General features: G+C 51.1%; 1 protein-coding gene and 1 pseudogene across 1 annotated transcript; one reads left to right on the forward strand and one right to left on the reverse strand.

Annotated features, from left to right (window-relative positions):
* Positions 1-2,475: 2,475 nt before the first annotated feature.
* Positions 2,476-10,751, forward strand: LOC122153577 (olfactory receptor 1G1-like; the record flags this gene model as incomplete). Its single annotated transcript, XM_042793989.1, has 3 exons — positions 2,476-2,934; positions 9,493-9,700; positions 10,747-10,751. Coding segments are annotated over 3 exons (672 nt in total), but the record flags the coding sequence as incomplete, so codon positions are not given.
* A 1,265-nt stretch (positions 10,752-12,016) lies between these two features.
* LOC122153578 lies at positions 12,017-12,980 on the reverse strand (annotated as a pseudogene).
* Between the last annotated feature and the right edge of the window lie 805 nt (positions 12,981-13,785).

The raw sequence follows: 13,785 nt of genomic DNA on the forward strand, positions 1-13,785 counted from the left end.
AGAAAGCGTCAGGGCCCTGGCCACAGTAAGTCTGGGGGTGCAGGGCAATGCATCTGCAGCTCGGGGAGGGATCTGGGGAAGGCGGCAGAGCCGCCAGGCATCTGCCTCCTGCCTGGAGGAGGAGGAGGAGGAGGAGGAGGAGGAGGATCTGCTCCCGAGCAGGGCTTCCCTGGTGCCCCCTGCGAGGGCCAGGGCATGAGGGCTGCCTTCTGGCGGGGCCGGCTGCAGGGGTGTGCAGCCGGGTGTGCAGGCAGGGGTGCCCAGGGCTGTCCTTCCCAGCAGGGTCCCTGCACCCCAGGGGGCTGTGTGCTGGGGCAGGGACTCTGCCGCCTGCCAGGGTCAGCACTCAGCCTGCCCGGGGAGCTCCCCACGGCGCTGTGGGGAGAAGCTGTGGGGGGAAGGAGAGACCCCCACCAGGGCAGGCTCCTTCTGCTCTCCAGAGGCTGCTGCTGTATGGATTGGGGATGCTCACAGCTCCAGCTCATGCCCAGCTCATTTCACAGGGAACTTGTCACAAATATTTTCAGCTCAGAGATATTCTGTTTGTTTCTGTTCTTTCTGGACTCTCTGCTTCCAATTTTCCCTAGCTCCTCATGGTGGGAAAGGAAACTCAGCTGTGCAGATGAGAGCAGGGGCTGACACACTTAAGCTTTCATAAAGATATTTAATATGAACCTCAGTAAGTGCCTTCAGCCCCCACCAGCCTACTGAACACACCATCATCACCTTTCCATTTTCATCAGGTTTGCGTGGGCTGTGCTTTAAGCCCTGCACACACAGAGAGGCTGCAGGGCAGAGCTGTGCTCACAGGGGCTGGGATCGGGACTGTGAGCACTGGCAGGGAGGAAACATGGGCTCAAAGACAGAACTGCCAGCCTGGACAGCTCGAGGCAGTGGAGACCTGGGCAGGGAGGGAGGGAAATGCTAAGGGAAACCCTGCTGCAGGGCAGACTCCTTCCCTGAGCAACACTCCTCTTGTCTCCTCTGCCACCCAGCACAGCCCTTAGCCCGTGGCTCCTGGCCGTTAGTCACCTCCTGGCCCAGCAGCCCAGCAGAAGGGATGAAGTGCATCTCTGCTGCCAGGGGCCCAGTTCCCACTGAGCAGGGCCTGAGGGCGACTGTCCTGCATTGCTGCTGTCTGGGAGGTGCTGTGCAGAGCTGCTGAAGGGAAAGGCTTTCCTGAGAGCCCGTCTGTCCTTCTCCTTGCCTTGCTCAGATGCCCTTGGTGTTGCTGACAGGCTCTCTGGGAAGGGGGGTTTCAGCTGCAGAGTCAGGCACAGAGCTTGGGAGCCCTCCTCTGCAGATGTGCCCCCAGCAATGAAGTGTCCCAGCTTTCCTCTAAGCTGTGAAGCTCTGGGCAATGCAGTCTGTGAGGCTGGGCCAGGAGCTGGCTCTCCCTTAAGAAGTTGCCATGGTTTGGACCCTTGGCTCTCTCCTTGGGGTGTCCATCGCAGCTGTCTGCTGCTTCCAGGGGACTCTGTGAGCCGTGGGTGTCATTGGCTAAAGTGGGGTGCTGACACTCGGAGAAAGGGTGAGTCATCTGTTGCTCTGCAGTGGATCCCTCTGCTCTCAGCAGTGTCTGGTTGCTTTTCAGGGTAACAGGGGAGTATAATCACACTTGAACTCAGAAAGATGCAATTCAGGGCAGCTGGGAACAAGACAGAAAGACAGACCAGCTGCCCTCACTCTGCACTAAGGCACAGAAAATCCTCTTGCCTCACACGACTCACTCTGATCTCCCTGAGTGCAGCAGAAAACCCTCTCAGCCTGTCTTCTGCTTTCCCCATTCCTCACCACTGGTAGAGCAAATGCTGACAAGCCCTTCTTGGATAGGGCAGGTTTTTTTGACAGTCACACAAAGAGCTGACTCCTTGGCAGACAGCATGCAAAAACCCTTCCCCACATGAAATACTTGTCCAGTACCTACCACAGCTCCAGCTACAGAGCTGAAGGAAGATCTCAAAAAAGGGGGTGCCATGTAGTGACAGGGATGGGATAAGGACAGAGGGTGTTGATATTTATAAGAGAAATATACCCTAATGTGTTGTCATCTTTCCTCCTTGAACAGGCTCATATGTCCAGACAAAGCAAATGTTAAATAACAGATCCATCTCCCACTTCCTCCTCCTGGCATTTGCAGACACGCGGGAGCTGCAGCTCTTATACTTCTGGCTCTTCCTGGGCATCTACCTGGCTGCCCTCCTGGGCAACGGCCTCATCATCACCGCCATCGCCTGCGACCACCACCTCCACACCCCCATGTACTTCTTCCTCCTCAACCTCTCCCTCCTCGACCTGGGCTCCATCTCCACCACTCTCCCCAAAGCCATGTTAAATTTACTAACAGACACCAGGGATATCTCTTACTTGGGATGTGCTGCACAAGTATTTCTGTTTCTATTTTTGTTAACATCAGAGTTTTCTCTTCTCACCATCATGGCCTATGACCGCTACGTTGCCATCTGCCAACCCCTGCACTACGGGACCCTCCTGGGCAGCAGAGCTTGTGTCCACATGGCAGAAGCTGCCTGGGGCACTGGGCTGTTCAATTCTCTCCTTCACACTGCCAACACATTTTCCCTACCAATCTGCCAGGGAATTGCTGTGGACCAATTCTTCTGTGAAATCCCCCATATCCTCAAGCTCTCCTGCTCAGATTCCTACCTCAGGGAAGTTGGACTTATCATGGTTAGTGCCTGTTTAGTATTTGGCTGTTTTCTTTTCATCGTGCTGTCCTATGTACAGATATTCCAGGCTGTGCTGAGGATCCCCTCTGAGCAGGGACAGCACAAAGCCTTTTCCACGTGCCTCCCTCACCTGGCCGTGGTCTCCCTTTTTGTCAGCACTGCCATCTTTGCCTACCTGAAGCCCCCCTCCATCTCCTCCCCATCTCTGGACCTGGTGGTGTCATTTCTGTACTCGGTGGTGCCTTCAGCAGTGAACCCCCTCATCTACAGCATGAGGAACCAGGAGATCAAGGATGCACTGAAGAAGCTGATTCAGTTAGCTTCCTCTCAGAGGCAATAAAGTGCCTTTGTTTTTTTCAGAAGTGTTTCAAATTCATCTCTGAAACCTACCGTACATTGATCATTTTATTTGTCTAAATCTTTTTTTTTTCTAGAAATATCTGCAGTAACTCTTCTTCCTCAGAAACATGAACCAGCCTCTCTGACCCAGAGACCTTTGTGCGTGTGTCTGGTAGGACAGTACAGCTGGCCTCCTGTGCAACATAACCATAATAAAAGGGATTTTCTTAGTACTGATTCTGGAGGTTGGTTTCTTCTTCCAAAGCTGAGGTCAGGAACAGGCTGAAGGAAATTGCCCCTCTGAGTGTGCTGCTGTGCTTGGGTTCTCCAGGGGTTCAGGGCAGGAGGGCATGGGGGGATGTGTTAGGGAATAGGCCTGTGCTGCCCCTTCACGTGGGGGTGCCCAGTGCAATGGCAATGATGGCTGATCCATGGGGATCTCCCTGGGACCATCTCCCTGTGGTTTTCAGCCACCACTGCCCTGCAGAGCAGCACCGCCAGCTCAGGACCGTGCCTGAGGTGACATCCCGTGACAAGAGCAGACCTATTTCTGGAGGCACCAGTTTGGGCAGCTTTTCTCTGGCTGGCACAACAGGAGCTGCCTGGGGAGCCCCCAGTGCAGGAGTCTTGTGCTGGGGAGAGGGACGGGCACAGAGGGGCTGCCAGCACTGGGCAATCAGGATCTCTTGGAGAGAAGAGCAGCAGAGAGAGGGAGACGCTGGCCTGTGTCTGCTCATGCCATGGCTGGCCCCAGCCCTGGGGCTGATGGGGAGGCTGAGAGCCCTCTGTGCCCCAGGAGCTGCTGTGACCTTCCGAGGGGCTGGGGCTGTGGGGTGAGTGCCCAGAGCTCTGCAGCACCCCCCAGCCTATCTTGCTGGTCATTTCCAGCACTGGCTGCTCACCCAGGTTTATGGGTGAGCGTTGCTGCTAAACCATCTCCATCCTCCTGCTGGTCTCAGTGCCTGTATGGGGGGACCAGCCATCCCTTCCCAGCCTCTCTCCTGGCCCAGACCCTGGCAGACCCCAGAGAAGGGCTGTCTGTGAATCCCCACATGGGACACAGCTGGGGCTGGGAAAGTGTTGGATACTGGGGGAGCCTGCAAATTGTATATTATGAGATTATGTCTTGCTGGGGCTATGGGAGGGACAATGAACTGATTGCTCTCACTGGCATCATAATGGGGGGAACTTGCCGTGCCAACAAGCAGGCTGGGGGTGTACAAGAAGCTGGGAGCGGACACAACTGGGACACCTGACCTCAGCTGACCAAAGGGACAGTCCATACTCTATGACATTGTGCTCAGCAATCAAAACTACAGGGAAGCAGGAAGGGGAGATGTTTGTAGTGACAGCGCTGGTCTTCCCAAATAACCACTGTGTATGATGAAGCCCTGCTTTCCTGGAGATGGCTGAACACCTGCCTGCCTGTGAGAAGTAGTGAATGAATTTCTTTATTGTGTTTGTCACTTGCACACAGCTTTGTTTTATGTATTAAACTGTCTTTACCTCAACCCATTATTTTTCTCACTTTCACCCTTCCGATTTTCTCCCCCATCCCACTGGGGAGGAGTGAGTGAGTGGCTGTGTGAGCCTAAGCAGTCTACTGTGATTAATCCACAACATCTCAGCCTCTCTAGATCTCCCTGGATGGCAACTCTGCCCTCCAGTGTATTGACCCTTACTTCCACAATTCAGTGGCATCTTCAAACTTAGTGAAAGTGCACTCTTTCAGTTCTTCCATGTCCTTGGTAAAGATGTTTGCCGGGACAGATTCCAGGGTGAACACTTGCAGTATTCCATGTGTTACTGATCTGCCTGCAGAGAAAAATTCATTCACCATGAACTTCTGAACCCCTCCATCAAACCAGCCATCCACAATGTAATGTCCTTACTTGGGCATCTGGCCAGGACCAACGAGTGGTGGTGAATGGCGTTCAATCCAGATGGTGGCCGGTCACAAGTGCTGTTTCCCAGGGATCAGTATTGGGGCCAGTTCTCATTAATATCTTTATCAGTGATCTGGATGAGGGGATTAAGTCCACCATCAGTAAGTTTGCATGCAACACCAAGTTGTTCTGGAGTGTTGATGTGCTGGAGGCTAGGAAGGCTCTACAGAGGGGTCTGGACAGGCTGGAGTGATGGACAAAGGCCGATTGTATGATGTTCAAGAAGACTCAGTGTCGGGGCCAGCACTTCGGGCACAACAACCCGATGCAAATCTACAGGCTGGCGGAACAGTGGCTGGAAAGCTGCCCATCAGAAAAGAACCTGGGTGTGTTGGTCAACAGCTGGTTGAAAATGAGCGAACGGAGTGCCCAGGTGGTCAAGAAAGCCAATAGCACCCTGCCTTGTATCAGAAATGCTGTGGCCAGCAGGATTAGGGCAGTGATCATCCCTCTGTACTCGGCACTGTGAGGCTGCACCTTGAATACTGGGATCAGTTTTGGGCCCCTCATTACAAGAAAGACATTGAGGTGCTGCAGTGTGACCAAAGAAGCATAATGAATCTGGTGAAGGGTCTAGAGCACAGGTCTTATCAGGAGCAACTGTGAGAATTGGGGTGTTTAGAGTAGAGAAATGCAAGCTCAGGAACACCCTTATCGGTCTGTACAACTACCTGAAAGGAGGTTGCAGTGAGGTCTGGGCCAGTTTCTTTTCTTATGTAACAAGTGAAAGGACAGGAGGAAATGACTTCAAGTTGCGCCAGGGAAGGTTTAGATTGAATACGAGGAAACATTTCTTTACTGGAAGGGTTATAAAACATTGGAAAAGGCTGCCCAGGAAAGTGGTTGTGTCACCATTGTTGGAGGTGCTTAAAAGACATGTAGATATGGCACATAGGGCCAGCGTTTAGTGGTGGGCTTGGCAGTGTTAGTTTAATGGCTGGATTTGATGACCTTAAGAATATGTTCCAACCTAAATGATTCTATGATTCTGTGACTGACTGGGAAAATGGGGAGTGAGGCATGGCCTGTTTAATGTGCCTCACATTTATGGAGCTCCTCTATGGGACAGGCAACAGTTTAGGTTGGTGCTTGTCATAAAATCACAGAATGGTTTGGATTGGAAGGGACCTTTGCAGGTCATCTGGTTCCAGCCTCCCTGTCTTGATGATTAACTTCTATTAGTTCTTTTTCTTTTTTTTTTTTTTTTTTTTTTTTTCTGATTATTCAGTGTTTTTAAGACTTGTCAAAGAAAAACAGCAAGTGCACCAAAAGAGATATTGAGTGAATTGCCAGTGAAAACCAGGTGAGCTACCCCCATGCCTGTGTGTTCCTGGCAAGGAGTCTGTCCTGAGAAGGGGATCCAGCCTCTGCCACTCTCTGGAGAGGGAAATCAGCAGTGCCCATGCCTCCTGGGGACACAAAAGGAGACTTTTACAAGAGCAGCCTTCATGTGAACTGCTTTGGAAGGGCTACTTGAGGATCGCTTACATTGCAAATACTGATTGAATTGACATTGCCCAGCATGTCTACAAAGCAAGCAGAGTGCTACATTGCAGTAATTTACACTTAATTAATTCACTTTGCTTTGTTTCTTTCTTTCTTTCAGGTACTGCTACTCTTAGGGAAATCATGCTAACATCTGAAGGATTCTTGACAGAAGCCTCATGGTGTTTACATCTCAGGGAATGAGATGGCAGAGGCCAAGGGAAGGAAAGGTTGGACACTCATCAGGGATTTAGCAAACCAAAATGTGCTCCCCTCTTCCCAGCACCATACCCTCCTTATCGAGAGAGGTGAGAAACTCTGCAAACTAGATCTGGACTCACAGTTGTGTAACTTATGCCTAGTTGAAAAAGGTGTTTTCATGCAAGATCACATTTTGAGATTTCATCTGAGCCCAAAGCATTTAAATTCACACTACCTCCATCTTCATTCAGATGCTGCGTGATGTGTGAAAGAGCTGTTCTGTATCTCCAGGCAGGATGGGCAAAAATATGATGCCTTAACTGGAAATTATACCCTTGCCAGCAATGTGAATGCAGCAGGCTGGAGCCAAGAGGCCCAAGAAACAAATTTCCCTAGGACCAGCTAATGAAACATCCCGTAGGCTATGGGACTTCCTTTCTGCTGATAAAGAATTTGTAAATCCAGATGATACAGCTTCAAATATTTTTTGTTTCTCTTTGAAACTTGTCTCTCAGCACTGAGGTATTTAGACTGTATTGTTACTTTAAAAGTCTGGTTTTGAAAAACTAGCCCAGTGTGTGGAGATTTTTAGTGTCTAATTCAAGGAGGTGATGGGGGTTATACTCTGGGTAACTCCTATAGGGTTCTGTCATGAGTTTTGCTGAATCCTGATGATTTCCTTGCCTGAGTCTACTTTCTAGAGAAGCCTCACCTGGAGTTGAAAGTACTCAGGGTTGTCAGGAAAGGCAGGCCTTGCCACAACAGATTCCAGCCTTTCCAGCAGTTCAGAAGTTGCAGCCTGATTTGAGAACTAGCTTAGCAATGCTTCCTCCCTGCAGTGCCTGGGGAGAGATGAGCTGTGCCTGGGTCTCTGAAGGAATTATTGGTGCTATAAGCTCCAGGTCACAGTGCAGAACAGGGGACATTTTTTGCTGCTGGCATGTCAATCTCAAGATGTGGTGAGAAAAAGGCAAGGGCAGAGCAGGGCATTAGATCTGAGTCAGGGTTTGCAGAGAGATCACGGAAGGGAAGATGTGGTGGGGTAGAGGCAGAGAGTGAGGCCCCAGGTCTTTGTTCCCAGGCACCGTCAACACAGGGGCCAACCCTTCATGCTGAGCATTGCAGGTGGGTGCTGGATGTCCCGAGTCAGGGAACTGCCGATTTTGCTGTGGGTATTTGTGCAGGGAAAGTGTCTGAGTGAGAGCTGAGTCTCAGCCCTGTCTTGTGCTGCACAGGTCCCCAACCCATCTCCCTCCTTCCCCAGATACCCTGAGACCCAGTAACTTCCAGCAGAGATGCTGGGGAGGGGCTGGTGGTGCTGAGTTCCGGCTGGGCTGGGCTGTGTTGGAGCCAGCCCTGGCACTCACCCACCTCATCTGGGATGGGGGAAAAGTCAGACCAGGGTCTGTGGGTCCATATCACCTGAGCCCTTCTCCTCCCACAGGGCTCTGTCCTTTCTCAGCTTTCTCCTTTTTCTCTCCCTTCCTCACCATTCCACAAGCTCAGACCCTCAGCTTTCTGACATGGACTCTCACTCATCCAGTGGGGAGGGCTGGGGGCTTTACTCATCCTTGTCAGCTCTGATAAAGCTGTTTGTCTTCCTCTCTTCCAGAAGACAAACATTCTCTGCTGGGAGGTGGGTTTGACAACACTGAGAGCAGCATGTATTTCAAGGAGCACAGCTGGTGAGGCTGCTTCTCAGGCAGGCACTTTCCCTGGCTGTGCCCTCAGGCATGTCCCGGGCATCGCCCATGGCCCTGAGCCTGCTACTCTCCCACCTCAGCCCCAGGCACCCCCGGGACACCCCTCCCAGTGCCCAGCAGTGCTGAGCAGGGAGCCCTGCAAGCACAGCTGGCTGTGCCAGGTCCTGCTGCTGGGCTGGATGTACAGGGGGGCAGCCCCAAATCCCTGGGGACCCTGTGCCGAGGAGGTGAGCATGGGGAGTGAGTGGTCCTCACTGGCATTTTCCTTCCTCCCTGAAAAAAGTCTCTCATGAGATTTCTGGTTGATACACATTTATAATTTTCTTTAATTTCTTTTTTTTTTCTCCTTGTTTCTCACCTTTTCTTTTACTGTCTCACACACAGTGTGGTATCAAGCATCCTTTGTCATGATCCCATTGAACACTCCCTTTGTCTGAGCTGGAAGCTCCTGACCTGCTCCTTCTCAATGCAAGAAATTGGCCTGCTCAGGGCAGGAATGCTCTCCTCAGAAGGGCAGCATTTCTGAGAGCTGAGACCACTCACCCAGCACTGTGCTCAGCCTTCTCCCAGTTTGAGAAAGGACATCTGCCTTGATCTTTTCACAGAAACAATTTATTTCATATCATGGCACTGGTTTTCCTTGGAAGAGCACAGAGGATCTCAGTTCTAAACAGCTATTCTGGTCATGTTGAGAATCCCCCGAGCACAGGAAAGCAGGATCTCAAAATGTGAGCAAATGCACATGATGTTTGCGTTCCAGCATGAGGAAGAGGCAGCTCCATGGGGCAAGTCAGCCCTGTGGTCAGAGGGAGTGCTCTTGGGACAAGTGGGTCTGTTGTCTTGCAGAACCCAGGTCCCTTAATTTAGTTTAAGGAGAGAGAAAAATAGACTATGAACAAAGGAAAATAGCTGAGATTTTTATTTTTTTTTTTTTGTAACCTTTTTAATCAGTAATGTCCATCACAGTTCTTTTACTTAGTGTGGAAATGCAGTTGTTCTGTCACAGGCCTCCTTCCTGGCAAGTCGGGGAAGAAAGAGAAACAAAGCTGTATGGAAAAATGGGAAGAGGAGAATCAGACATCACCCACGAAGTTCCTGCTGAGGGCAATGGGGAATGTGCCCTCACTCCAGACTCCACTCTTCCTCCTGTCACTCATCATGACTGTGATTGGGCACATCCTCATCGCTGTTTTGGTGGTGTCAGAGCAGCATCTGCACACCCCCACGTACTTCTTCTGGGGCAATCTGCCCTCCTTGGAGACCTGCTACAGCTCCACCCTCCTGTCCCGGCTGCTGGCCAGCTTGCTGAATGGGGACGGGACCATTTCTGCTCACAGCTGTATGGCTCAGCTCCACTGCTCTGGCTGCTTTGCAACTGCCGAGTGTTACCTGCGGGCCATGATGGCCTATGATTGGTATCTGGGCACGTTCCAGCCCCTGCTCTATGCAGGCTTCATGACCTGGAAGGTCTGCCTTCAGCTGGAGGTTGCACCTTGGCTATGTTGGTGTGTGCAACAGTCCCAGTCTTCTTATCCCAAATGAAGTTCTGTGGCCTCAGGGCAACTGATCACTTGTTCTGTGACCTCTCTGCTGGAGATTGCCTGCAGTGGCACCAGCGTGGTCACACTCACATCCTTCATCTTGTCTTTCCTGAGCGTTGTCTTCCCCTTCCTGTTTGCTTTTGCGTCCCATGTGTGCATCATAGCTGCCATCCTGAGGATCCCATCCAGCATGGGCAGCAGAAGACCTTCTCTTCCCACTCCTCTCCCCTCATTGTCATCTCTCTTTTCTCCTGCACCGTCCTCACTGTCTACCTGCTGCCCAGAACAGCCCCGCTGAGGCAGCTCAACAAAGTGCTCTCCCTCTTCTGCCACTGTCCTCATGCCCCTGGTCAATCCCCTCGTCTACAGCCTGCGGAACAGGGAGGTCAGGGAGGACCTGAGGAAAGCTCTCAGGAAAGACAAGGCCTGCACTCAGGGTGCACAATAATGTTCCACCTGCAGGGATGAATGCTTTGTGCTTCTGTTTTATCTCAGTAGGGAGGCCTTGGGCAGGCCTATGGTGTCCAATGCCGCAAACATTGTTTTAGTAGGGTGTGATATTGAGCATGTTTGTGGGATGGGAAAGGTCGAGAGGAAGACATTTCCTTTTAGAGAGTTCATAGGATCAGAATCAGAATGGTTTGGGTTCGAGGGGACCTTTAGAGGTCACCTGGTCCAATCCCCCTGCAATGAGCAGGGACATCTTCAACTAGAGCTGGTTCATCAGAGCCCTGTCCAACCTGACCTCGAATTATTCCAGGCATGGGGCATCTATCATCATTCTGGACAATGTGTTCCAGGGTTTCACCAATCTCATTGTAAAAACTTTCTTCCTTATATCTAGTCTGAATCTGTTCTCTTTTAGTTCAATACACCTACACACAGGGCTCTTCGGAGACACGAGTCCTTCCCTTGCACACGCAGAGGCAGTGCACTGCAGGAGCCATAGTGTCTCTCTGAACTCCTGCTGCCACCCCCAGAGGCTGGGAGGCACCTCAGCCCTGCGGTGCTTGCCCTGCTCTGCACCCGTGGGAGATGCCCCGAGGCACGAGGAATGGACACAGGGACCGTGGTTCAGGGAAGCACAACCCAGTCCTGCATTCAGGGGGTTCCCCAGGGGATGTGACTCTCTACATGAAGTGACTTCAATTTACAGTCAGTGTCACAGGCCTTCATGGCACCCCCAGGAATAGCTGATGGATTTTGTGCTCACTCAGATTTATTTCACCACACACACATGATGTGCAGGTTTATGGTTTGTAAAATGCAAAGTTGAACTTCTGACATAACCATTTGGTGTCACTCTGTAGAAGGATAAACAACCTCTCTGTGCTGCAGTGAGAGGCCCGTGCTGTAAATGGTGGTTGTTATTGTATGGTCTGTGACAATTGCCATGGGGCAGCTTCCCCGGGGTTCCCAGCGCACATGGGCACAGATTAGTCCCCACTTTGCTGTTCCTTCAGGTCTCTCACAGGAGCCTGGCTGTACAAGGACACTGCTGTGTGCCCCCACCCTGCACACACAGACACACACTTCCACTCCTCACTGGTGGTTTCTCTCCTGGGCTATTTCCTGGGCATGGTCTTGAAAGCAACTCTGGAAGAAGACCTAAGCCTTCATGCACTGCCCAGAGAAGATCCCCCTGTCTGATGGAAACACTGTCATGAAGGCCAATCTCTGTCACAGAAGTGCCCAATGCTTGTCTCTACCTGCAGTTAAAGGACTGCCACACCGTGGGACGCTGACCACAGCACAAAACCACTCACATCTTAGACCAATACAAGGGATGATCTGGCAGGTCCAGAGAATGACTTGGAGGAAGGATCTCAAAGCATGTCTCTACAGTGTCCTTTATTTTGTTTAACCACAATGAGAGCATGGATCCTCATTTACACAGACTCTGGGTCACACAAAAGATTGATAGATACTTAATGAGAACAGGGAAAAATAATGACACTTTTTAGCAGAGAACATAATGTAAATAAAACAAAGAAAACAAAAAAAAAAATCAACCCCCAAAAGACCCAACAAAAATCTACAGACTGAGATCCTGTATGCAGTCAGTTACACTTAGCGTTGTTTACAGAAGACACATATTTTATTGTTTCTGAAATTCAACCTGTTACCAGTTTCCTCAGGGCATCTTTGATCTCCTGGTTCCTCATGCTGTAGATGAGGGGGTTCACTGCTGGAGGCACCACCGAGTACAGAACGGACAGCACCAGGTCCAGGAATGGAGAGGAGATTGAGGGGGGTTTCAGGTAGGCAAAAAATGAAGTGCTGATAAAGAGGGAGAGCACGGCCAGGTGAGGGAGGCACGTGGAAAAGGCTTTGTGCCGTCCCTGCTCAGAGGGGATCCTCAGCACAGCCCTGAAAATCTGCACATAGGAAAAAAGAATGAAAAAAAAACACCCAAATGCTAAACAGGCACTAAGCACAATAATCACAACTTCCCTGAGGTAGGAATCTGAGCAGGAGAGCTTGAGGATCTGGGGGATTTCACAGAAGAACTGGTCCACCACATTGCCTCCACAGAGGGGTAGGGAAAATGTGTTGGCTGTGTGCAGGAGAGAATAGAGCAACCCAGTGCCCCAGGCAGCTGCTGCCATGTGGACACAAGCTCTGCTGCCCAGGAGGGTCCCGTAGTGCAGGGGTTGGCAGATGGCAACATAGCGGATCATAGGACATGGCGGTAAGAAAATAAAACTCTGCTGTAGCAAAGAAGACAAAGAAAAAGAGCTGTACAGCACATCCCAAGTAGGAGATGTCTCTGGTGTTCCAGAGGGAATTGGCCATGGCTTTGGGGAGAGTGGTGGAGATGGAGCCCAGGTCGAGGAGGGAGAGGTTGAGGAGGAAGAAGTACATGGGGGTGTGGAGGTGGTGATCGCAGGCGATGGCTGTGATGATGAGGCCGTTGCCCAGGAGGGCAGCCAGGTAGATGCCCAGGAAGAGCCAGAAGTGCAGGAGCTGCAGCTCCCGTCTGTCTGCAAATGCCAGGAGGAGGAACTGGGTGATGGAACTGCCATTGAAAATTTGCTTCCATTGGTTATTGGACACTGTCCATGGAGGAAAAGACATTAAGAAGTTAGGGTAGACTTCTCTGAGATAAAATCTACTCTGTATCTCTCAGCATCTGACTCTTCCTTTCAACCAAGACCTTTGGCCAGTCCCTCCTGTGAGCTCTGGTTGGTGCTCGCTGAGAGTGCCCCATGGAGAAGGGGCTCTGCTGTGAGCTCTGGAGGAGTCGGTAGGGCTGGACAGTTATAAATAAATCAGAACACTGATAATCTTACATTAAATCCACTTGTATTGTCAAAGAGGTTTACAGTACTATTTCTCTCATTTCACCTGACTGCAGGGTGGAAACATGGGGATTTAATTTTTTACTGTTCTAGTTGCACCACTATAACTGAGGAGTGGTTTTAAGTCAGAAATTCTTGGCATTTCTGCTGAACTCCTACTGAAACATTGTGTTTCTTGAGTGGCCAAGGGGCTGTCCTGAAATTCAGAATGAGGTGAGGCATTCTGTCCATCAACCCTGGTCTCATCTGCCCTGTGCTGACACCGCTTTGGGCTGGATGATGATAGACACAGCTGTTCCCCACAAAAACAGGGCACTGATGGGACTAGAGGAATCCAGTCTCCAAGCACAGCTCTCCAAAGCCCTCAGCCTCTCTCATCGCACCTGAGGAGGATCTCAGCTCTCCCCTCCCAGCCAGGGACACAGAGGGCTCATTGCAGCTGCGGGTGTGCAGACGCCCAGCAGCATTTCCATGGCCTTAGCACTGAGGTGTTTCCTCCCTGGGGCTGCTGGATAACACAGAGATGTCCTGGGAAAGCTCTGCCCACCTGGAGAGAAACCTGCAGCCCAGCACAAGCCCCT

Source organism: Tyto alba, unplaced genomic scaffold (assembly GCF_018691265.1).
Source record: "Tyto alba isolate M040663 unplaced genomic scaffold, T.alba_DEE_v4.0 Super-Scaffold_200000146, whole genome shotgun sequence".
Taxonomy (NCBI): Eukaryota; Metazoa; Chordata; class Aves; order Strigiformes; family Tytonidae; genus Tyto; species Tyto alba.